This window comes from Paralichthys olivaceus, chromosome 11 (assembly GCF_024713975.1).
Source record: "Paralichthys olivaceus isolate ysfri-2021 chromosome 11, ASM2471397v2, whole genome shotgun sequence".
NCBI lineage: Eukaryota > Metazoa > Chordata > Actinopteri > Pleuronectiformes > Paralichthyidae > Paralichthys > Paralichthys olivaceus.
In genome coordinates, this window is record NC_091103.1 from 15,723,705 (window position 1) to 15,750,000 (window position 26,296).

At 40.8% G+C, this 26,296-nt stretch overlaps 1 protein-coding gene and 1 non-coding gene across 3 annotated transcripts in view; both read right to left on the reverse strand.

The window, feature by feature from the left end:
- The window catches only part of rsrc1 (arginine/serine-rich coiled-coil 1), a 114,300-nt gene that overhangs the window by 44,747 nt on the left and 43,257 nt on the right, over positions 1-26,296 (reverse strand). For both annotated transcript variants that reach the window (XM_020087972.2, XM_020087973.2), the window contains exon 6: positions 13,759-13,810. In XM_020087972.2, coding sequence (XP_019943531.2) covers positions 13,759-13,810 — 52 coding nt within the window. The remainder of the gene's footprint in view (positions 1-13,758; positions 13,811-26,296) is intronic.
- LOC138412120 (U6 spliceosomal RNA) lies at positions 7,756-7,861 on the reverse strand. The gene has a single exon (XR_011244628.1). It is a non-coding gene; the product is annotated as a U6 spliceosomal RNA (small nuclear RNA).

Sequence of the window (26,296 nt, forward strand, 5' to 3'; positions counted from 1 at the left end):
GAATGAGAAACGGCGCTGAAACGCCGGTACATTAATCAGGGCTTGATTACACGCGACTCTCTGGTTGTTTATCCTAATTTCATTCATTTCCATCAACAAAGCAAACACAGACGAACACAGCCATTAGCGATGGTTGGGGATGGCACAATTACAGACTCGTATTAAATAAAGTGATGATGAATGGTCCAATACAAACTAAAACAAAGGGGTTTTTATTACTTCAATTCCATCCCAGCCCTTGCCCTCTTGTGTGTATGTGGAGCCTCGCTGGCGTGAAAGGAGAGAGGAAGAAAATAAAAACTATGAGAGGAGTGTTGCCTCGTTTGAAATGGCAGCTGGTAATAGACGACAGCAAAATACAACCATGTACATGAAACTTTTCTTATAGTTACATTCCAAATTAAGACCAGTGGGTGAGCTTGTTATAGACGCAGCTAAACCCATGACAGTGACACACATATACCCATTAACCTACATGCACACAAGCACACACAAACACTGGAGTGCACTGGCACACACACACACACGCCACAGAAGCTGATTAAGATTTTAAAAAAAGACAGCAAAGTCAGATATTCGTCTTGATCATGTGAAGCTTGAAGTGCAAACACATGGGTTAGAATCTAACCAGTGTGTTTGCAGTTAGTTGATGATGTCCAGCATGAAGGCTACAGAACTGCACAGGGTGTCTGTGTTTTTCGCATCACTGACAGTTAGCGATGACAACATCCAACATGAGAAGTTACATTAATCGCGTTCGTAATGTGACATTCACTTGCAAAATATTATAATTGTTGTAGTTCTTGTTGTTTGATTTTTGTTAAATCTTGGTTAAGGCCCACTCACTAATAAATTGTGCAACTAGTCCTTTAAGTTTATCTTGCAGAGGAAAAAATTACCATAGGAATGAAAAGATGTGAGGCATAGGGTCTGCTTGATATGTGCATGATATAAATTATTAATACATGATTCAATTGTATGGATTAGTATTGATATCATTGTGTTTGTTCTTGTGTTTGTTAACTAAAGTATGTGTATTGTTAATTTAGGAGACCAGGTGTATATCTGTTTGCCATCCTGTGGGTTTGAAGCAGTCAGTGTTTTAGGTTAATATGTAATTTGTAATATTCTATAGCATACAGATTATTAGATTATATATATCATTTTATAATTTTATCCTTGCTCCATCTAGAAAGGTCTAAGTAAATGGTAAGGTCTTATAAACCTTTGAACTTTGCAATATTTGGATCCCAGTGAACATACATTTATAAAATGCACCTTAATATATAACTCACAAACAAACAATCATGTATGAGTTGTTGCAAAGCTTCCACACAAAGCCCTGGCTTGGATTTCAGTATTTTGCTTCTAGGCATTCTGATGTGATTTTAGATGTAATCAAATCACCAATGCTTTATGACTTGAACAAGTGTCACCTGTGACCAGCTACAATTACAGAATCCTCTGCTGTTCAGGAGAATCTCTGCTCAGTCACATCATTCATCCCATTTGTCAGGAATTACATCTGCCATTCCCCGAGGCTCAATCATACATGGATGTAGCACAACTGATAACATAAATATCGGCTGCTGATGAAAATAAAAAAGGTAAACGCAGGATTATTTCAGTGTATTTTATATGGAGTCTAAAGTGACATCAAACAAGCCTAAGAGTTGATGTTGTCCTTTTGTCCCTTAAAGCAATGCGACCAATCAGTCCAATCGCATAAAGAGCCATTAGAGGAATCCAGTGTGATGTGTATGAAGGTCAAGGTTGCTGCAGCAACCCATCCTTGTCCAGAGTAACAGGAACACTGAACATCCATCTATCCATCCATTTTCTATATCTCCTTATTCAGTGTTTGTATTCAGGGTCAAGAGTGGGGGTGGGGTGGGAGGGGTTAAGCTGCTAGTCTATCACAGCACACAGATACACATTCACACCAATGAACTATTTAAAGTTTGAAATTCATCCCACCTGCATGTTTCTGGGTTGCAAGAGGGCACCACAGCACAGTGAGGTGCAGATAGGTGACAATTATTTTGGTGATTTGAATAAAAAGTAACAAACATTGATGAAGCTCATTTTAAAAAAAGTGCAAAAAAATATTAAATGTGGTGTAACACAATGAAATCTGAAGCAAATGATCTTCTTTCTGTGCCACACTGTAAAGTCACTATGAATTCCCATCTTAAACTGACTCAGACCAACAGTCATGATTAACAACCATGACCACAGTATTAGGGAAAATGCGAATGCAGTTTTGGCATAATTGTGCAGCCCTGGCCTTAACATGAAGAATAGCGTGTCAGAGGGCAGAAATTATTACAACTCATGAAGGCAGGAATGCACAGGTCTACACTTTGCTGCAATCCATTTATGTCTACTCCAGGGCCAATTGGACAGCTACATCTATTAAAGCCCTGCAGAAACATTTACAAACACACAAACTTGAGAGATAGTCTGACGCTAAAAAACCACAAGATGTGACAGGACATCTTCTTAAAAGAGTCACATCTTTTCCATGCCTTTCTCTTAAAAAGGTGCCTCAGGAAAAAGAAAAAATATTTTAAGCACTGGCCTTACACATAGTGAGAATTCAATAATACTCTTATTACCAGTATAGACTGTCCTTACTCTCTTCTACTCATCTCTCTCTCACTCTGCCCCCCCCCCCCAAAAGCCCTAAGCGCCTGCCAGCGGTCCAAGGTAATTAAATTACTTAGCAAAGTTTACTTAACAGTAAATGGTTAGCAAAATTTAAGGTGATTGCAAATTTGCTTTCATTTCACTTCAATGGCTGGCCTGTTTAAGGCTCGTCTGCAAATAATTAGCACATACATTTGCATCAAAATCGTTTATACCATATGTTGCAAAATTATGGAAAGCAGCAAATTAAAAATATTCTTTTTCTGTTATGGAAATGTCGACATGTTAAGAGGGAGAAAAGAGAGAAACAGAAAGAGAGGGAGGGAGGAGGGAGGGAAAGATATCACCATGTGTCTCCAAACACCGACAACAAGGAGGAGAGAAAAGGGAGGAGGGTGCAAAAACGATTCAGTTTGGATTTGAACATACTCATAATGGTCTTTTTCAAGAGCTCACCAGATGCTGTTTGAAATTTGCCCACAGAAGAAAAACAAAGCCTTCTCAATCTTGCTGTCTTGCTCTCTTTCTCACACACACACACACACACACACACACACATACATACAGGATCGTGGAATTTCCTCTAAGTGGCTGACATCCTCTCTCTAATACAGTTTATATTGTTCCCCAAAAGCAGGGTAGAGAAATTGTACACTAATTTGATGAGTACTTTCAGACCCAAGACCTTTAGACTCAGAAAAACTGGCAACTATTACGAACCAAGTATAATTGACAACAAAATGAGGAAAGAAACACCTACTCGTACATAAAATAGAGCCTGGTTTAAGGGCAGCCACTAATGAGTGTTTTCTCAAATAATAAATTATTTGTTAGGTCTATGAAATGCAAGAAATACTGTGATGAATGTTTTCAAATGTCTTGTCTCATGGATTTTGCAAAAAGTGAACATGTTCAATTTACAATCATAAAAAAACTGAGAAAAGCAGTAAATGCTCACAGAAGCTAAACGTGAACCGCAATGTGGCATTATTGTTTGCGAAATGACTTAAATGATCATTAGATGTTCAAACTAATGGTTGAATAAATTCTTGCTAACCTTTTCTTTTAATCAACAATTATTTCAAATATAATTGATTCCCTTAGTTTAATTTATGCTGCAACTGTAAAATACCTCATCTATTTATCTGTTTTGTTGATTAATTGTTAGGTCACAAAATTTAAGAAAATTTCAATTTCCACTGCTTGTCTTGTCCAATCAACCCCAAAATAGATTTTGTTTATTATCACAGAAGAGTAAAAAAGTAATCCAATATCCAAAGAGAGAAATTGAATGCAGACTCCTTTCATTATTCTTGTGTAAAGCCTTGATACAACTTCACGCAATGAATCACTTATTAAATAATCATGTGATTGGAAATTCATTTTCATCTTGATAAACTATTACTTTTGTTGTTATTTGTTTTATTGATGCTACGTTTTCACACAGTTAGTACAGCTGAGAAAAAAAGAAACAAAAGAGTAAATCCGACCCATGAAAAGTTTTGGCACCCCCCGTCATGCATAGAAGATGAACTGATCTCCAAAAGAGAAAAAAATAAAAGAAGAAATATTCTTTCAAGATGTTATGCAAATTTAACGAGGGGAAAAAGGTGGAGGATATTTGAGCTCTCTCACCAAAGTCTCAGACCTGAATTAGCTCATTCTGTCGATGGATTGCTTGCAATCGTTGTTAGGAAAGGGAGCATTTAAATCTTCATAAATACTCAAGCGCTTTAAACCTCATCCGAACATTCAGCAGCCGTAGGCTCCTCGAGAAAGCTGAATAATCCTGTAAGTTAAAACTATTGATGCCCAAAAGGAAGCAGAAGACTGTAAAAAGATAGCAAAGTGTTTTAAGGTATTGTTTCCTCAGTTCGTAATGTAATTAGGAAGTGACAGTTAAGAGAAAGAGCAGAAGTGAAGTTGAGATCTTGAAGCCCTAGAAAACCGCTCAGAAGATTGCTGGGAAGGCAAATGAAAATGTGTGCAATATTCAACTGTGCGCCGACATCTGCACAAATATGGGCTTCATGGAAGAGTCATAAGATGACAACATTTCCTGCATCCTCAGCTCAAAATTCAGCATCAGAGGTTTGCAAAGAAACATCTAAACAGACCTGAAGCATTTTGGAAACAAATCCTGAAGACTGAGGAAGTTAAAACAGAACGTTTTGGCTGCGATGATCAAAGGTATGTTTAAAAAAAAAAAAAAATGGGGGGGGGGTGTTAATGAAAAGAACACCTCTCTGACTGTTAAGCAGGGGGGTGGAGCGATAATGCTTCAAACTTGCACTGGAGCCAGTGTCACGGGGAACTCTTCACTGGTAAAGGGAAGAATGGATTTAATCAGATACCAGCATATTCTGGGAGAAAACATTACGCTGCCTGTAAAAAGACAAATTGATTAAAGGGAGTAAATGATCCCCAACGTACCTCAGTATAAACCATGGCTTATCTTAAAATGCGAAAGTTGAAGATTTTGCCAGGGCCCTCACAGTACCTCAGCAAAAACATCATCTCACAGAAAAAAAGACAGGGCACAGCAGGACCTGTGTTTATTATACCCATAAAACAAGCCAAAAATCAATTGACCATAAACGTCTGATCCATGCAGTCCTTCTGTTACTCAGGCCGTCCCACCATTGACAGACACCTTTGAACCCGAATGACTTATTTCTTACCATCAAATCTTCGACCGAGACACCTGTCCTAAACGCATATTCCCTTTAAATGCATATGTACCTTTAGAGCATAAAAAGACCTATTTAGAGCTGGTTGGAGCAAAAGCTTTGTACTATGAGGTATGGCTCTCTAACAACGCTTGCCATACCCTTCCATCCATCCATCCATCCATCTAATCTGGAGATCAGTGGGTCTGCCACCACTGTCAATCTGCTACTTAGTGAGCGGCAAGGGGCTGTTTGATAAAAGCTTATTCAGGTATTTGGATCCCATGTTACTAGAGGCCCCACTCTCCCTCTATGTAAGACATAATTACAACTGTTGACTGGAACAGTGAGGTAATGGCACATAAATCCAGCTGATCAATGGTTACAGAGACTAAATTACAGGACACCCCTCTGTGCCATTATCCTTCCAAAGAACAACAGCATACACATTCCTGCACTGATGCAAAGGGGATTTTTGCTGTTTTTGTGTCATTATTTCATTTATTTGAACATGGTGGAAGATATAATGATACATTTTTAGCACCATGTTTGGATATTTCACACACATAAAAGAAGTCACATTCAGTATCCAGCTCAATGAAATCCCTACAATGCATCAATCCTGAGAGCATCTCAGCTGACTTTTTAAGTGGAAGCTTTTAAAACTGGTGTTTAAAAGTGCTGAAGGATAAATATTTGCAAATCTCCTCTAAGGAGCAGGCTGTTCTAATCATTAGACTATGTGAGTCGTGATAAGTCAATTTAGAAAATTGTGATTCAAAAGCAATAATATAGGAAGATAACCAGTCTAATAAAAATAAGAACCCTTGACCCTCGCAACAAAATGAATTACATTCTTTAAAAAAAAGGTGTCAAGTTGTTGTACCACCTTTTGGCTCAAAAACACAAAGATTCTTATAACAACAAAGGCTCACACTTCAGTTCAAGCTGCTCACGGTAAAGCAGCATAACACTGCTGTTGTTACAATCACACATTCAGTAAAGAGAACAGGTAGTTACGAGTTATTACTGGGTAATCCCCATTGAGATGAAGGTCACCACTGGCTGGTGTTTGTGACAATCACCTTAGTCCTGTCACACAAAAAGCAGCGCTACGACCAGAATGATGATGTGAAAAAGATGGATAATGTGTGATGACTGTAATTCACTGCCTAAAAAGTCTTGCACCGCATTCCAATGATGAATGTTAAATCTTAGCAAGATGACGATAAAAGCACAGAGGGTTTGGAGAGAAAATAATGTAACAATGAGAAAGGGAGGAAAACAAACTTATAGTGAAAAATATGTGGAGGGAAGCAATAAAGAGACTTGAGACAAAATAAAAATAAGATCTTGTCTCAGTCTCCTGTCGCCGTCACCTCTTACCCTGGCAGAACAAAGGGCGGCAGCCTCCTAAATGTGGTGCATTAGCCCTTTAGTTCCAGAGGGGGTAAGGTGACACCCTCCATGTATGTGGTCTGTTCAGCACACATCTGTCAGGGCCTAAGGGGGTGTGCTGGGGCGATGGGAGGGGCAACAGGAATTGGAAGCACAAGGAAAACGGAGGAAACAAGCGGCGAGCTAGAGAGAGAAAGGGATTGTGTGTATGTGTGTCTTCAGGACCCCTGCTGCGACAGAGATGCCTAATACCCTGTATTTACTGTGGAATAATTAGTCTTCGTATGATGCTGCTTTAAGCTCGGCTGACCACGCCTCTTTTTGCCTCTTTACATCTGTCACTCAATCAGAGAGAAGATATAAAAAGTGCATATAAACACAAACAGGACAGACACACTTCTACGGACGTGCTTGTAACATAACCTGACATGCATCATAAGCATTAGTAATATATTTTAGTGTCCAGGTTGTCAAGGGTATAAAGACAAGAAACAACAAGAAATATGTACTACTGACAACCTGACAGGTGTCTAGTTCAGGAGACAACAGAGAAACAGAACAGGACCAAACAAATGAGGGTGCTACATCGTAGGGGAATACAGTATGTGGCAAACAAATACAGCCATGTGTGCAGGAGACTTCCTTGAAATCTGGCCACTGCATGATGGGAGAAGTCCCCTGATCAAGGACATGCAGAAAACAAAATTATCTAATTGAAAAAATTAAAGAATCAGTATAGAATTATTTTATGCTGGATATTAAATATGACTGACATGCATCATAAGCATTGGAGATCTATCTATCCACGTATCTGGCAGTCAGTGGCATCTCTCTATTTGTCACAAATATATTTGTAATGCCTGCATTCTTCCAGTTTGTACTATGAGCATCTTTATGCAATTCACAGAGTATAAAAGAAGGGGTTGACCAGGGAAACTCAAACTGCGCAACAGTCTACTTTCCTGGAACAGAGACGACAGGAAGATTCGCAGAGAAGGATGAAAGTGGCCTTGGCTTGTGCCAAAGTTTTCTTTGGAGTAAAATGTGGAAACGCTTCACGAATTTGCTTGTCATCCTTTCGCAGGGGCCATGCTAATCTTCTCTGTACCGTATCCAAGTTATCATATGTATGCCAGAGCAAGTACAGTAGCTGTGGTGGTCACAATATATTCCCGATTCAAGTGAGCGGACCCTTTGCCGCGAGTTTAGGATGCTAAACTTTGGTCACAACCAAGGTAGGCACATTTAAGCAACACTGGCATCTCTCTATTTCACCAATATATTTGTAATGTCTACATTCTTCCAGTTTGTACTCTGAGCATCTTTATGAAATTCATAGAGTGTAAAGAAAGGGGGTCGACCAGGGAACACAGACTGCACAACAGCTTACTTTCCTGGATTAGATGTAGGAGATCTGCAGCACGCAACATCTCCATCTTTAACTGCATCCAGGATCCACCAGGTGTGGAGCTGAATGCGAAGATGGGGGATATGACCAGCGGGTATCATGCTCCCTGTTTTCCGCTGTGCCAGAGGCTCCACTTCCCTGGAGTTGTTCCACCTACACCTGTGCAGGTTCATTCCGGGTAAGTGTTTCAGAATGAGCGAGTGTGTTCGGATCTTTGTGCTGACGTGCGTATCTAAATCAGACTGCTCGTTTGACATGTTGACCATGTGTGTATTATTTGTATTAATCATTTTTCATATGCACTTCAAGGTCCAGTGTGTAAGATTTAGGTGAATAACGTGTGTGATGAACGCATCACATGAATGGATTCTGTGATGATGATGATGATGATGATGATGATAATAACCTTTTTTGTAGGTGTAGGTGTGTTGGTGGAGGTGGCGGGTGACAGCAGGGTCCCAGCTCCGCGGGGGCAGGGGGTCTCAACCTCGAAGAACCTTCGGGTCTTTTTGAAAGTAGCCTAGTGGCAAAGTTTAGTTTGGAGCAAAATGTGGAAACGCTTCACAAATTTGTGTCCTTGCGCCTCCTGGGTCCTCTTCCTCTGTTTTCCATTTTCTACTCACATGTTACTTGACCTCAGTCTATGTAAATGCACACAATTTTCTCCTATTTCTGGAGCAGCAGCGTTTGCTCTGCTGTTAATCTTTGTCCTGTCGGACGTTTCTGGAGAACTGTTGAACTACACAAGAGAGATGTGAGTAACTCACGTTTAATGTGCATGATGATGAGTTGTGTCCTTTTCTTTGCTGGCGTCAACTTATTGATGCTTTGGCCGCAAAGCAACAGTAAAAATGCAGTGCTTCTGTGTTTCACTGTTAAATAATGAGTGTACAGTACGGTCAACTGGGTCATTAATGGTGGCGCCATCTTAAACTTTTTCTGCAGACAAAACAACAAAAAAAAGCTTAGTTTCTGTCTTGTTTCACAGTGAAATGATGCGCTCATTGTGGGTTCAACTGTGCCATTCAAAATCCTGGCCTCATGTAAAATCACTGTGCTTAAAGCCTCTGTGGTTTTTGATGACGTCTGGACTGCAGTGGTGTATGAGTCTTAAATAAACTTCCATGTACTGTACTATAATTTGACAGACTTAGTTAATGCCCAACATAGTTATTAATATTTAATTTGGCTTCAATTACTTGTGATTTTTCAATCACCTTATTCTTTAAATATCTGTATTGTCCACATGTCGAATAGCCTGTACTTCCTTACAGTGACAGCAGTGTAGTAGTTCAGGTGATTTCATCGCTCTGCACTGAACTTAATCTGGACTCATTTTGCCTTTGTAGTATTCATATGCTCTTGTGTTTGTTTTGTGTGCTGCTACTAGAGTCCTGCCTAAATGTCCCTCCTTACCTTGTGGGCCTATACCCTTTATGTCATTAGTGCTTTGTGTACTTTTTTGCCCTATTCATTATTCACTTGTAAACACAGTGCAGTAGTCTCATGTAAAACAAACACTGTGATGGTGTCACTTTGGACTGCTGTTTACCAGCAGATGAAGAAGTTCAGCTGATTAATTTATTGTGAAAATAATAACTAATTGTAGTCCTATAGAAAATTGTTAGAAATGAGCCCCACCTCAACAAAGATTTAAATGCATGACTAATAATGTAGCATCTCCATGATTTTTAGAGCTGAAAACTATTAACCAAACAGTATATAATGGTCACAACTGCATTTTTAATTGTGTAGCTTTAGCTGTAAAGCATATGCAGAGCAGTTCAACAAACTACAACTATGTAAATAATCCAAATTAAAGTAAAAAAAATCTTCCTACCAACTCCAGCCAGGTGTCAAAATGGCAAACCACCAGAAAAAGTTAAGTCACACCAGTGGGCACCTGCCAAGTTCAAGCCTCTGATGAATTCTTAAGGACTGTTTGTTTTGCTGCTGTCAAAGGTTCAAATGGGGAGAAGCCGGTTTTGATGACCCCTGGCCCTCGGGTCCTTAGTGGGTGTTCTGCAAACACTCCCTATTGATGTGTGGATAAGGAGAGGCCCACTGCCGCGCACAGCGATCATGCTCATTTGAGTGGAAACGGACACGGCTATGAAAAGAGCCAAGAACCTAGCAAGTGGCAGGAAAGAAAGAGTATTATATCCACGTATGGGTGTCATGGCTGGGGTGTGTGTGCATTGAAGTAGGTAGTTTCGGAGTGCTTTGAATCTGAGGAGGACTAATACGGTACATGTATATTTCTAATATATTTTAGTGTCCAGGTTGTCAAGGGTATAAAGACAAGAAACAACAAGAAACATGTACTACTGAAAACCTGACAGGTGTCCAGTTCAAGAGACAACAGAGAAACAGAACAGGACCAAACAAATGAGGGTGCTACATAGTAGGGGAATACAGTATGTGGCAAACAAATACAGCCATGTGTGCAGGAGACTTCCTTGAAATCTGGCCACTGCATGATGGGAGAAGTCCCCTGATCAAGGACATGCAGAAAACAAAATTATCTAATTGAAAAAATAAAAGAATCAGTATAGAATTATTTCTAATATTTTATGCTGGATATTAAATACAGAAACATAGCTTTTTTTGGACAGTAGCAAACACTTTTGACAGTCAAATATTTCAGAATGGAGGAAAATACTGTGATATAATACTTTATTTTATTTATTATATTCTATTGATATTATGACAATAAAGCTTGTTATATTTATATAAAAGTAATGTGCATACAAATTATTAACATTACAAAGAAATAAATGGTCTTATCTTATTACTGATGAAATTAATAAATGAGTTTGTCATGGAAATATGGTGTGTAGTGTGTGTGTGTGTTTAATATGTAGGCCAAGCAGGAAGTGACCCATAAACATATCCATCCAGCTCTTTCATTGGGGGCCAGTGTTGCGCTCCTCCTCATCCCACTCCTCACACACACATACACACTCACTCAAAGCCCCCAGTGAGCACTAAGCAGGCCAGCGGGCCAGCCGAGGGGGCTCATTACAGGTCCACAGAGCCCCCCAACACAAAGGCCTGAGCCGCTTTAGCCATGGGATGATCTGCTCTCTACTGACTAGAGAGAGTCCATAGACGGACAAAAGGAGGGAGAGAGGGAGGGGATAGGAGAGAAAGAGGTAGAAGAGAGCAGAGAAGAGCAGAGCCGCGGGCTTTAAGGATGTCAGGAGACCCCGAGAGAGAAAGCCTGGCGGGCGCTCAGAGAGGAACGCGGGGAAAGGAGGAGGAGGAGGCTTAAGCTCCACGGCTACGTCAGGACATTAACATTCACACAACCTCCCAACATCTGCTGCTTCCTTCTCGCCCTCTATCCCTCCCTCTTTCCATCCCTATCTCACTTGGTCCGCTAACAACTCTGGAACAAAGACAGCAAGAGGACAGATAGATGGAGAGGGACAAGAGAAATCCAAATCCAAAATAATAAGTGAGAAGAATGAATTTAGAAGATTTGGCAGCAAGGGACTTTGCAGTCATGGGGTCAGCGATATCACTAATATTTTTATAATGCAACCATGATTGAAATTAGTGAGGGCACTCAATGGTTACTCACTAAATGGAGAAGGCAGCAGCAAACAAGGGAGATATTAAAAGATACATCAGTCTGAATCCCAAATATAAACTGCTTTATCAAGTTCAAAACTGTTCTCCATTGTATTTTACCATGGGTCATTATTAGCGATATGATCACAGGCACCCGAAGGCCTGGGCTCTCTGGTAAAGAGATGAGCTTTGACTGAGCCATAAACCTGTTCTTTTGGAAGCCTCCAGGAGAGAGAGGAAAACCAGAGACATGTCCGACACATTAAACCTTCTCCTTTAGCCCTGCCGCTGGCTCTGGGCCTGTCTGCACCAGTCTGGCCCACTGCACTCAAAGCCACATGCTAAACTTTATGAAGCCTCACTAGTATTTGTACAACATTAACCTTGAGGTGGCAGGCCAGGGATGTGCCACATTCATTAGAAAACATATTTGAGCAAAGGAAAACAGATTTTTAAATCATCCCCACATCAGAAAAACAAATTGATGTAAACTGCTGCAATGATAAAGTATGTAAAAAAACATCTTTCACAAAGTTAAAATTAGTGGAATCACAGCAGGGGATCGGAGTGTTGTCGTTGTTGACCTACAGTAAGACTGAACAAGTCTTATGTGAGGTAAGTGTGTGGCTGCTGGGTGCTTTATAGATGATGTATAGATGGCTGGTTCCTTCATATATTTCCTGTGGTGAAATTAGAGCTCTGTCCTGAAGTGCTGGGCTGCATGTGTGTGTGTGTGTGTGTGTGTGTGTGTGTGTGTGTGTGTGTGTGTGTGTGTGTGTGTGTGTGTGTGTGTGACTGTAAACATGAAGACATCTTTCTCCACAGTCAATCTCTGCCTGTCACATCTGGCTCGCAACTCTACCCCTCGAATACACACTGGAATATATACACCACGTACATGGTGACATCTATGACTTATGTACTGGGAGGGGTGTTTGAAATTAAGCTGCAGTGAATATGAGCCCAGAAGTACCCAAAGCCAAGGGTGAGAGTGTGTGTGTGTGTGTGTGTGTGTGTGTGTGTGTGTGTGTGTGTGTGTGTGTGAGAGGTTGTGGTGGTGAGTGCAGGGAGGGGTGCTAGGACTGGGAAAACAACCATGAAGACCATTCCGAACCACACCAATACATACAATACATACACACCAATCAGCCACAATATTAAAACAGGTAACTGATTTTAATGTTGTAGCTGATCGGTGAATGAGACTGTGGCTTGGTTCATGTAGTTATTTTGTAGCCACTTTGGAAAGATGTGAGTAAATGATATATTATACATAAATGTTTACGGGATAAATATCCAAATCTACGATTCGGTTCTTACTGCTTTTTTATTTACTTTTTTCGGAGGATGGGATTAACTAAAGTTTTCCCTCACTGCTGACTTGAATGTGAGGGTCTCTGGAATACTATTCATCTTGAGCAAACTTTAAATGAGGACGGGATCACTTTAAACATAAACATGTGACACTTATTATTATTGACAGTCCATCGTCTTGAATCACAATACAAGATATTATAAGCCTATTTGTGTCTCTGTTTTGGTTTCAGAATCATTTAGCTATGATATTTAAGGATTGATTAAAAAATGATCATTGGATCACTGTGTAGTGCTCAAGCTGTACTGTTTCAGTCTGCACCTTCATGTCTAAGGCCATGGTGCTCTCCTGGCACCACTAATGCTTGCACTATAACAGTACAGGTCTAGGATCAGATGGGTTAGGTTCATGCTTCCAGTCATCGAAAGTTACAAATTAGAAGTTGTACTGTATTTCCCAATATATTTACATAATAAATACATGCTATAATATACTGCATATTCCACAGGGGTATGTTTATGACAGAAAGAGGGGAAAGTAGTGGATCATCATTCAAAAGGCCCGTCTCTGCCCTGAAAATAAGCGACGCAGCACAGTACAGACACACACTCTCTAAACAGTATTCACACACCGCCTGTTAGCATCCCTGATGAGTGAGCAACCACAACTGGAAAGTATCAACACCGTGGCTTTTTTTCTGAACCACAATGACAAAAAGAGAAACTGACTAAACATGCACTTACCTGCAGCCTGAAGGACCATGTGCATTCGAACTTTGGCCTGTTCTGCTGGAGTCTGCAGCAGAGTGACAGAGAAACAGAGAATAAGCCAACAATCATAATGTGATATTTTAAGTTTCATATATTTCTTGGTCAGCTACAGAAATGCGAACATTTTCCAATTCACCCTCTTAAAGGATGATGCAGCTGTTTACATTCCCACCCTACAGCTCTGAGGTATCACAGAGCTCAGTTCATGACAGGACAAACAGCCTCCACACTTAACTGCATCTGTGTAATCTTGTTCTAAAACTGTTGCGTCCTTTAGGGCTGAAATATATTTTACCCATGATAATCTTTAACAGCAACCATTAGAGTGAATGTTCTCTTAAACTGTCCTCGTGGAGCACCGGGGGAACACTTCGCTGAGCTGCTATAGTCTAGTCGTTTGTAAAAAAAAAAAAAAAAATGTGGCTCGTGAAAAACAGAAAGCAACAACATCTCTGACACACCAGGGAGAATCAATGAGGAAGAGATGAAGAGAAATTTAGAGACAAAGGGAGACAGAGAGAGAGAAGGGAGAGGAGAAGAGAGAAAACAAAAGCTGCTGTAACAAGTCTTTGGAGAGTTGGATAAGAGGGCACAGAGAGCACATTTTACAAAGATCACAGCCAAAGACTCAACACACTTCCCATCATGTGTGTGTCTGTGTGTGTGTGTGTTATATGTGTGCATCAGAAGTGCTTAGCGGGCATCAAGGGGGGAGGGCCTTGTGCTTTGACAGCTGTATTGGGAGGTGCAGCCCTTTTTTCCCTGACATGCCCTCAAAAGGGCCTTGCTGTAATTCCAATATCACCGCTATTAGATTTGAGGGTCTTAATTGTCAAGGAAGAATGATGGCTACAACAGGGCGTGGAGCTATAAAAGGCGAGTACGCAGCAGATTGCTCTCTGAAATTTTTCTCGCCGCTGCCGTGGCACAGCGGCCCTCGTTACCATGCAGCGGCGGAGACTGTGTAGGATTAGAGAGAAATTAAATGCTAATGGGGATGGGATCTGAATCCGCTGCCTGGGAGCATCATTTAGACGACAGGGCCGGGGCGTCGCTGACAGGCAGCGCTTCCTTCCTCCCTCCCTCCCTCCCTCCCTCCCTCCTCCTCCTCTTCCACATATAACCCAACTCTTCCTACCACCATTCCTTCTCCTGGCTCCCCATCCCACCCACAGCAAAAAATCTGATTTATCAAACTGTAAACTTGTCACTTTGTAAAAATGTCACTTTTCGATGGCAGTCAGGGAAATATAATGACCCCCTTTAATGTAGCGATGTCAGGGTGCTGTATCCTAGATGGAACGCACATCAAGGCACCGCACAGACACAGACTGACACGCACTTAATGCAACATGGATGTGTGTGTGTGAGTGTGTATCCCCTGTAGCAGGTGACACGGTGGATCATGCTCACACTGACTCGCAGAGCTCGACAGCTGAAATTACCAATCACTATTATGCAGAAGAAGAGGAAGAACACTTGAGGCCTTCACCCACACAGACGTGTGTATATATATACACACACACACACACACACACACACACACACACACACACGCTTTACATTCCCTTTCATGAAGAAGTGATTAGAGCAAATTTCCAGTCTTTTTTGTTTCTTGCTTTTTGGCCTCCCTCCTTTACATGGGTTAATGGCTTTATTTTAGAGCAAATGGACGGATTACATGATACAAAATAAAAGTCCTGGGCCGGATTCGAACCCTTTTAAATGGTACGGGACTTAGCCTGCGGAACAATTCCAACGACACAGACATCAGTCTTGGAACAACCAGCCATTTAAAGCAATAACACACATCACAGCTTAACTAACCTGTGTGTGCCGTGCAATCATCTTAGTTACAGTTTATTACGACGCCCCCCCTCAGTAATTACATTAGCATTTGTTTACATTGGCCTTGAGGCATGTGTAAGTCCATCCATCTTAAATGCACGTACACAAGTACGTGCACGTGCACACACACACACACATTTTGCTTCCAGTTCTTTCAATCACACAAGACAGGACACTACTGCTTTCAATCCACTTGCAAGTCTTACAACACTAATCTGGGACGTCAAAGCAATTATTTCATATCACCTGTAAAAGGAAAAAACACCTTAACGCCAATTTGAGTTAATTGCAGTGGAGATTATCAGTGTTTTTTGAAATGTGTGACTCTGCATTGATTTATCGTTTTTTGGTGCAACTAGAAATTATCTATATAATCGATTCATCTGTGGATATTTTCAACAATCAGTTACTTCTTTTTCATAAAAAACTGCATCAACTGGAGCAAGAGGAGATACGAGTGAAGGTGGAGGAAGAATGCCGAAGCAAGATAGTTGGCATGTACAAGCAAGGTGCCTGGATAAGATGGGACCTGGCACCACGGTTATTTTATTAATATTTTAACGCTGTAACCGTCACGACTCTGATTCAACTAAAGAGCTTTTGGATTTTGGGCATTTTTCCTTTTCCCTGAGTTTTCATTATCCAATTTTATATTTGAAATAATGCTCCTTGTGTGTCTCCAGCTTCATCTCCTGTCTTTGTCCTGTTCCCTCTTGTGATTGTCTTCACCTGTTCCTAATGTGTTTTACCTGTGCCCAGTCATCCTGCCTCCCTGTGTCTTTTCCCCTCGTCCCTCTCAGTTATGCTTCTCAGTCTTTTCTCTGTTCCTTGTGTTTCTCTGCATGTTTATTATTGAACCTTTATTTTAACCTTGTCTTACTCAGCCTTAATTAAATGAAAAATTAAATGTTTCACCTTAACCTGGCTCCTGCTTCAAAACTATTTGTTAAATTCACCATACACTATTTACTTATTCTGTAAATTATGTTAAAACTGTAGATTTATGAGTACCTATGAATTTGTAATTCTGAGTAGTGGCTACACAATGTGCAAAAAGTTCTTATAAATCAAAAATGATGAGTTTAATACACAATATCCTACTGGCACTCAATACATTAAATAAGTAGAAGTTTTAAACACATTTTAAGTTTCTACTTATTCCAATTAATTAATTTGAGCATTAGGGGTTTACAGTGTAATGATACAGAAACCACCAAGTGCACACATGGCATTTCATGTTTTTTTCTTCCCAGCGTACTCTTTATTTTTCACTCTAATTCACACGTGCAAGCCTGCCTCCGCTGTGTGTAATTCATTAACAAACAATAAAAGGGCGTTAATTGTGCTCCCCAGAGACAGATCAGTGTCCCCCCCACTGGGAGAGAGGCACCCGCTGCATCTGATGTGGCTTCGCCTCACAATTAGAACTGTGCCTTTTCGACACAAACAAACATGAGACACCGGGAGAGGGACTCTGTGTTTTTGTGTGTGTAAAGTAGGGGTGTGTATTGGAGATAAGCAGCATTTTAATACACCATGTGGAAAGAGGTGAATAAGAGCAGGACAAAAGATGAGGCGGGAAGTTGCTTTTGTTTTCTTCAGAGCTTCAGGAAGTATTGTAGACAAAAAAGGAGAGTGGGATCAGACACCATCTGATATCAAGAGAGATGATTGTTGTGTCTTATTTTTTCGAGAGCCATTTATGTAGTTAATTGTCCTGCACCTACTGTGAATCACTGTAAATTACTTACACATGCACACAGGCACTATCGGCTAAGCCGCTGCGCAACGACCTCTGGAGTAAATTAGGGCTCAGCATCTTGCTCAAGGACACTACAACATGACGACCAAAAGAATGTCCCATGTTTCCCGTGGTCTTACTCAAGAAAAGCTTTTACCAAAAGACCCTGGTAAAGAAGTCAAAATTCAACCTATACGTCCTTTCCTTTGAAACACTGGGCGCTCGCTGGAGCACAGAAATCCTTTACATGTGGCCCCCCTGTTGGAGCATCTGAGTGTTTTAGCTTCATGTCCCCAGACTTTGAGATATTTGTATATTGAGCCAATAAACTGAATCTGCTGATAATAACAGGAACCGTTTTCATGAAATCTGGTCATGACTGGTGTGGGTGCAGTTCTTTTTCCTTTTTCACTCACTTTCCTTCTTTTCAAGTAGCTGTCATAAAATAATCTACTATTACTGGGCACCTATTGCAGAGCACTGATACCCACACCCACATGACTCAGTCTAACTCTTGCCCTAAATATGACAGGAAGTCCAGCACGCTCGCAGTCGGCCTCCAGCTTGTTCTCTTACCTCATCACAGCGACGACAGACACACTGAGACGTGCTTCACTGAGCCTGAGTGCCCAGCGTCTGTCCCATTAGTCAAAAATAAACACATCCCATTAGGAAAATAAATAACCCTCACTCCACTTGGTAAAAACAATGCCACACTGTGTATAATGAGGCACTCCATGCAGAAAGTTTAATCTACTTGTAGTCCTGTTCTGCTCCAAGGGACTGGTATTATTCTTATTATTATTGGACCTGAGGCTGAGCAGACAAAGCAAAGTGCGGTGGGTTGACAGATGAATAAATGCCTGTGAGTGCAGACACGGAGAAGTCGAACAAAGGTCAGATGGGCCATCTCCGGCCAGATAGTGGTCAGCAGGTCAAAATGTCTCACTAAGTAGTTAAGTCTCTCTATCAGAGCAGTCGATTTATGACTGAGCAGAAACCGACAGGAAAAAACAGATAAGGCTAAAACGCCACTGCTGCAAAGACTTTCTAAGAAAAAAGCAACACATGCACACACTTCTCTGCTTCAACTCCCTGTTACTTTTAGTCACCCTGCCCTGACATAATCTAGCCCATCCATTTGTTTTGTGTCATCATAACAACCATGTTCAGTTCGAGTCACTATGCTGGGTCAAGTGAGGAATGAACAAGAAAGTGAGAAAAGTGTGGTAAGAGACACAAGGGGAGAGGGCGGGACGAGGAGGCAATGAAGAGGTTGACAGAGTCTGTGGGTCAGAGGGAGAGTGTGAAGCACTGCTGGTCTTCCTGATGATTAGTTGAGCTCTGGAATCGACAGACTGCTCCGAGGAACAGCAGCCGGTGCAGCTCATCTCATCTCTGCTGCAACTCCACAACTCAGAACATTACATCACACGTGCAACAAAGATCCTTTTTGGAAGATTCCCACTGACAGCGACTAAATAAGAACAAAACTTAGTTCACGGTGAACAGGCAGTGATTGATAAAAGGTGATAAAAACAGAATGTGTTACCTTATAATAAACTTGCACTCATTAATGATTAAATATAATTTAACACATATAGAAGGTGAATCTTAGTTTATTTTTGAACCATGCTGCAAGCACAATTCCATCCTCTCTACTTTGTCCTATTTTTTTATTATACATTTTTACTCATTAATGCTAAAATTATGATTAAATGAATAGAACTGGTGTACCTAAGGTTATACCAGCTGAGCAACAGCATATTCATCCTCTTTATCCATTTACATCATTTTATTTCCCCACAAATTTTAGAACTTTGTCCGAGAAACTTAATAACAGTAATTACTTTGTGCGATTCTTTTGAAAATCTTAGCCGCTTGTCATTTTTACTGTTAGTTTTAAAACTACTACAAGATTCAATTTCCTTATTGCAGAGATAAGACAAATAACCTAAATTTCTGTATGTGCAAATGTTGGAAAAATACAAACCAATGAGTTTGTCTATGTCCTCTTCTCTAAGAGTCCATGCCCTCATTGTCAAGTAAAAGACAAAGGTTCAGCCTGATAAAAAGTGAATTTCTTTGATGCATTATACAAACCAAATGTTCCCTCAATGTTCTTCTTGGTTGTAAACCAGTGTGTTAAAATATCAACAGTAAGAAATTCAGCAGTAACGTCCTAGTTTCAGTCAGGTTCTCAGACTTATCTCTATATCACATTTATCCAGTTTCACATATCCAACTGAAAAAGTAAAGAATCAAAATAAACTGCTTCAAACGCCTTAAAAAAACAAATCTTGAAAAATGATGGGGTATCAGGGAAATCATTAGTCCATCTACTGTGACATAAATCTAAATTACACCACTGTAACATCATTATCTGTCAATAAACAGTTTCAATATACACATACGCAGACGCCCACCTCAGCGAACTCTCTTTATGCTGGAGTTGATATGCTCAATATTCATCTCATTATATTTTTAAAGTCTTCATCTGTTTCCATTTTCTTTCATTTGTTGCATTTCGCTCAGGCTTCCTCTGCATCTCCTCCTCTTCCTACCCCCCCCCCCCCCCCCCCCACCCAAACAAACACACAGATATATCCCATACCCAAAAGAGGACAGGGGAAAACAGAGCCCCTAGAAAATGCAATATTTCTGTTTTTAATATCGAAGTCTATAAGATCAGGGCAGAGATGGGTTCCATGGCAATATGTTTATTTATATATTTTATAAGAAGGGCGAAAAAAAATCTGCCTATCAGTGTATGTATTTGCAGGGGCCTGGGTCACTGTATCTAAGCTCATCTTATATGAAAAATAATGTTGTGTATGGCTATACTTTTATATATATAATGGCAATATGGGATCAGGGCTCTTTTACAATGTGCCATACTTCAGGCTAGGGCTAACAGCATTTTATGGCCCGCCAGCAGTTCATCTTCATGTCTCAGGCAGGCAGGAGCACTGCATAATAATGTCGTTTCCTGCCCCCAAATGCTATTTCACAGACCGGGGCTCATTTCTCAAACTTCACCACTTTTACAATTTCCCAAACTTTTATTCCCGTCATTATTACCAACAAGATTTCATTACGTATTTAGAATGTAAACAAGTCTGAGTAATGACACTCCCCCGTCTCCCTGGAATCATTCCCGCTGATGGCTCTGCCACTATCTCAGGGCGCGCGTATTCATACAGACACACAAAGTACAAACACACATGCACGTGCGTACAAACATAAAAAACCCACCCACACACACTGCGGTTTGCCCACATACGACCGCACTAACATAAACTGCCCCAACTGAGATACAAACTCAAAGGCAGTAATTTACTACCCCATGTGCATATGTGTGTGTGTGGGTGCGCATGCATGTATGTGTTTCCGATAAAAGGGGGGGGAGACGGAGAGAGTTTTATACTCAACTCACATAAATCATGTAGAAGAAAAATGAGCAAATGTGCAGGCTAACTCATCTTCTCCCCATCCGGAGAAAATGAAATTCACTGGAATACCTATCAAAACTGCAATCATCCAGAGATAATATCTTCTTTGGTCTATCTGCACTTTCCGATTTAATTTCCTCCATGCCCTTGACATCCAGCGATACCATTAAGATGAAGCACATACAGTAAGGGAGTAGTTCTCACGTTTTGATATATGAGATCGCTGCGCTTAATGTAATATCATCATTTGAAAATTAATGCAATCTTTCTTTTGTTTGGGGGGGTGATTTTTTTTGGGAAACACTCGAGGAGTGAGCCACAGCGAGACAGCCAACAAGATGGAGAGCGAGACAGTGATGGGGTCACATGAAAAGCAAGTGATATGCGTGAAAGGAGAGACACTTTGTATTTTGTTGAGCCCCCCCGCTAGCACCCCGCACGCCGTGCCAGAATGACATGCAATTACGTCTGGGCCTGCCCCGTGTCAGAGGTCACTCAAATTACTCCATCATTTAGCCGCGCCGTCGAGATTAGAGAGAAAGAGAAAGAGAGACCCCCCCTCTCCCCTCCACCTATGCTCCCATGTCCTCCCAACCCCCACCGCCACATCAAATATCATGAAATCATTAGTGTAATAAGCATGGAAATCTGTTTGCCGATTATCAGCACTCCCCCTCGTCTTCCATTATCTGTCCAGAATATCTCCCTCTCTGGGCTGTTTTCACCTCTTTATCCTTTACAATCATATTAGAGACGAAGAAATACAAAGGAGGAGAAAGAGAGACACAAAGAGACAAAGAGAAAGTGTTTGATGAGACAATTACAGTTTGACAGCAAAGACACAGGCACAATAAATTAAAGAAACAATTACAAACAATTATATTAATATAACCCGTCTCAATGTCCTTTCCTTCTCACTGAGCCATCTCTGGGTCATTTCAGTGTCATATCAGTGATGGTGGGTTTGCGTGTGCCGTCCTCCTGACTGCAGCTGTTGGTCCCTGTCTGTCAGTGAAGGCCAACCAAGCTATTTGCCTCAGTAAACTCTTCAACCCTCTGAGGGACCTGGGGACGACACCAGTGGTCCCTGAAGCGATCCATGTGCACAACTGTCTGGTGACTCATCACCACAACCAACTCAGACCTCGTCTTTTCCTGCTCTAGTCGAGGTACGCACACCCAAGAGTAAAATCCAAGGGAAAGATAATGTACAGGCTCATCTTCTTTTGTGGTTTTCCACCCACTTGTTTACACCTGTGTGAATATTAGCTGAGGGAACAGGTGAAAAAAAAATGCTGAATAATCTGCAGGAGTCAGAAGTCTCAAATTTGTATTATTTAGCTTTTATTATTCTACTCTTTTATGTGACTATTAAAACAATATGAAAAGTTTTTGAGGTCGAAGCTGGGTGATGCGTTTCTGTATTACTTTAAAAAACCAGTATATTATTTTAACATCATTATTTTAAGATCCTGAGGATATTAGTTGTCTGTTTTAACATTGTCTGATGACAATTCGAATAGAGCATATTTGTATCATCTGTCAATCAGCTTGATAAAAGATCTAAAATCCAGCATTTTCTCTGACACCTGGCTTGACAATGATCCAACAATTCAGCTGGATGTGTAAAACAAATATCCTGTGCGGGAGAAGAAAATGTGTGGACAAGAAATCTGGCCAGGAAAACTTGGGAAACTTCAGACCCTCTCCCCCACTGAGAGTTAAGATTTGAATTCAAGCTTATGAAAGATGCAGAAATACTTCACTTTGTGGTGTCCCAAAAATAAATATATCATTATGTCTCACGATTTGCCAATGTGCATTTTGAAACTTTAACTAGATAAATTCTGAGGTGTGATTCTGAGGTCTCCCTTTAAATAGATCCATGACTAAGAAAAACCCTATTTGGAAAACTGCGGGTCCTATTGACCAGTAACAAAGAATTAAATTCAGACAATGTGGCTGTTTGATTATAGAGTTATTATAACCCAAATATAAGTGTCAATTGTAAATTGTAAAAAACATCTCGTCTAGACCAAAAAGACAAAAAATTCTAACCACTGCTTGACAAGATATAACTTCAGTTTTCTCTAAAACATCATCTTAACTAAACTAGCAATACTAAATGAATCTGTTAACCAGCATCCACTACCCTCTAACATCATGTCTTATTCAAACTCCAATCTACAAACTAATAAAAATGTCCCCTCCTCTTTTATCCTACGGGGTGTGTGTGTGTGTGTGTGTGTGTGTTGGAACGATGGGTACAGCTGCTGGTTGAGCCAATAATCCTGAAGAGGCTGATTCTCCGTGTATTGATTAAGCTGCTGGCTTTCTTCTACTCCGCTATGTGAAGCTGTGCATCTGGACTGATTGGCTGCTGTAGGCCACCTCTTTCACTTTTCGCTCTATTTCGCCTCCCAGAACAAGGAATCGTTCAATTCAAACCGAGGCGCTTGTGTACGTGTGTTCGTGTGCGCCTGGATGCATGAGTGTGTGCGTGTACAAGAGCTGAACTATCGCAGAGCACTGGGAGCAATTAACTTCAGTCTTTTTCTGTGCATCGCTACTGATCGTGAGATTCAGTCAATCTGCTGAAAAACAAACGTGAACAATAAAACAAACCTCAGACCACATACATCTTAATTGCCTACCTAATTACTGCTCCAGTCAATCACTCATACAGTTACTTTAACAGGAGGAGGTAACGTTAGCATTCATCATGAAAAATCAAGCACCGGAATCATTTGAACAGAAGCTTGATTGTCACATCACTGTGAAGATTTAGCAGATATTTTGTTTGTTATGAATAAACAGTGGAGAACTTACTTAAACCAATGCAAATGGTTCAAGTGAATATCCGGAAGTAATTATTATATTCATAAAAACCTTGATAGGGTGCAGGCTGGCGACACTAATCTCAAGAGCAAATCTTCAACGAAAAGTCACAACTGCCTGTTTAGTAATCGGCAGAAATATGTGAGAAGTAAAGACGGATGCAACATTTCGAACAGCCCTGCAAACTCTACCTCAGAGGGGGACGAGCTCCATTATTTACAGTTCTCTGTCCCGAATCGTAATCAGAGTCTTGGGCTCCCCAGGCAGCTGACGACTGGGGTGCAATCTCCCCATAAGCATAAACATACCCATAAATTCAAACTGTCCGTATTCAGGTTGGCTATTTAAAATTCCCAGTTACACAAAAAAGAATTGTGTGTTTGTGTGTCTCCCTGAGTGTGTAAATGTGTAATATTTAACTCCTGAGCTATCCTGATGAGTATAAAGACACAGCAGCAACAAAAAAATCTAACACAAATGTGCTGTAATCTGTCCCTATAGGTCCACTTAGTGCAAAAACTACAAAAACAATACACGGAGATGCAAACTGGCAGCACTAACCCCTGCTAAGAAACCTAACATTAACACAAACATACTTGTCTGCAAAAGCAAACCTTGGTAGAGAATGACTGAGTAAAAGACAATCTAGTGTACATCCCTCAGTGCTGCCGTGCTATATAACCTTCATGAATTAGTATAAAACGATAAATCTATGTACAATTCAAGGTGGATTTGGCCAATTACGAGCGCGAGAAGTATTGACACACACAGCGATATTTGTCTGTACTCTAACTTATTGAAATGAGTTCACATTCCTCCATTTGTCTTTAGAAGGAACATCACATCATGAGACAGAGGCTACCTAATGTTTGCCAAGATATAACTGCTCATACACATATTGATTAATGCCATTTATGTACGTAACCCTCTCCTGAATTATTCACACCACCTTTTATGGAGCACAACATCCATCACACCAATATGTCCAGGCCATAGACATCACCAGACCCAAACTGGAGCATTACATCATGCACTATATTTAACATCAGTCAGTAACTGAGTCCTAGAGTCCGATTCTGGCGCAGGTATCTAAGGAATGTGTATTGACTTCGAAAAATGTGCACAGCTGAGGCGCAACATAATTGAACGTACAATAGATTTAGTTTGCATTTCTGTAACACAGAGCAAAACAGTGATGTATTTACCAATCACGTTAGACCAGGGATATTCAATCAAAATTCTGAAAAAATTGTTGTTGTTGTTGTTGACTGTTGAAAGTATAGTGCAATCATATTTTAACAATATTCATGGTACATTTTTACAGTGAAATGGATCATAAATAAGTCTTTTAATAAAAAAATAGTGCTCTTCTCTCATGTCACGTAGACAATTAAATTGAGTTAAACACATAACAGAAACTTTTTTAAGTTTCAGTTATTCTTTTTTTTTTTACTTGCTGTCAATATTTTGAATGTCGACTGCACTCTTTCTGTAGCATGTCATTTTTTTACTGTATATTTATCCTTCTCTCATCTGTCTGGGTCTGTCCACCAACTCTGATCAGAATGCTCATTGGAAGTCAAAGGTTTGTTTGAGTTTGTTTGAGTGTCGTCATGTGAGATGATTTACAAAGTAAGCAGTAACGGTAATGATGCAAAGAATGAGCAGAAAACTGGGAAAACCTACTCCATACAGACACGAGTCTACTCCCACTTTTATCAGTGGTGTTTTCACACTCAATAACATTAAGGAATAATTCTCCGTCTGAAGTTGTAATCTGAGGTCAACTGTGTCTGATCTGCCGCTTGCTGAAGTGGAGACTTAGCGTTGAGCTGCTTGAATTTCGGGGTCACTCATTTGTGTGGCATATTCAGGGTCATTTGCGTAGCACGTGGTGGAGCGGGGGGTCATTTGCGTAGGGTGCTGGGACCTGCAGTTTTAGTATGCAGCGAGGCAAGGGAGGGGAGGGCATGTGACATCCACAGAGAGCCGGGACCCTCGCTGACCCCTGTCTATAATTCATCCCCTGGAATATGGGGCACATCAAACCTTGGTTCTTTCCCACCCAAAAAGAGAAGAGAGAACCTCTTCACTGTGTTGCACGGCACTATGACCCCGTATTAAAGCAAGTAGCAAGAGAAACCCGGGAAACGTTGGCCATTAAATTTTCAGGGCTGTCCCAGGAGAGTGTTTCCAGCAGGCCCTCAATTCATGGATAGGAGACGACTGAAGAAAGACCCCATGCTGACAGGAGGAGGGAGAGTAAGAGAGAAAGGGTGTGTGTGGGTGTGCATGGGTCCAATAGTGAGTCTTTCATATGTGTGCAAACAGGTAAACATGCAAGCAAAACTGCAAATATCCACAAATAAATTCATAAATGAGGGAGAACAGAGTGGATAACCTGTGTGTGTGTGTTTGGGAAGGACTGGGGATAAATGAAACACTAATATGAAAGCCGGACCAGGCCCTAGGGGAGACGCCACCCTCCCTCTATCCCTGTTTGCTCTGTTTTCTCTGTCTCTCTCTCTCTCTCTCCCTGCCTGTTAGCTGCAGGTATTCAGGTCCAATTCCGGAGGTTTCATTAGGAATGCAGATATCAAAGTGTGAGTGTGTGTGTGTGTGTGTGTGTGTG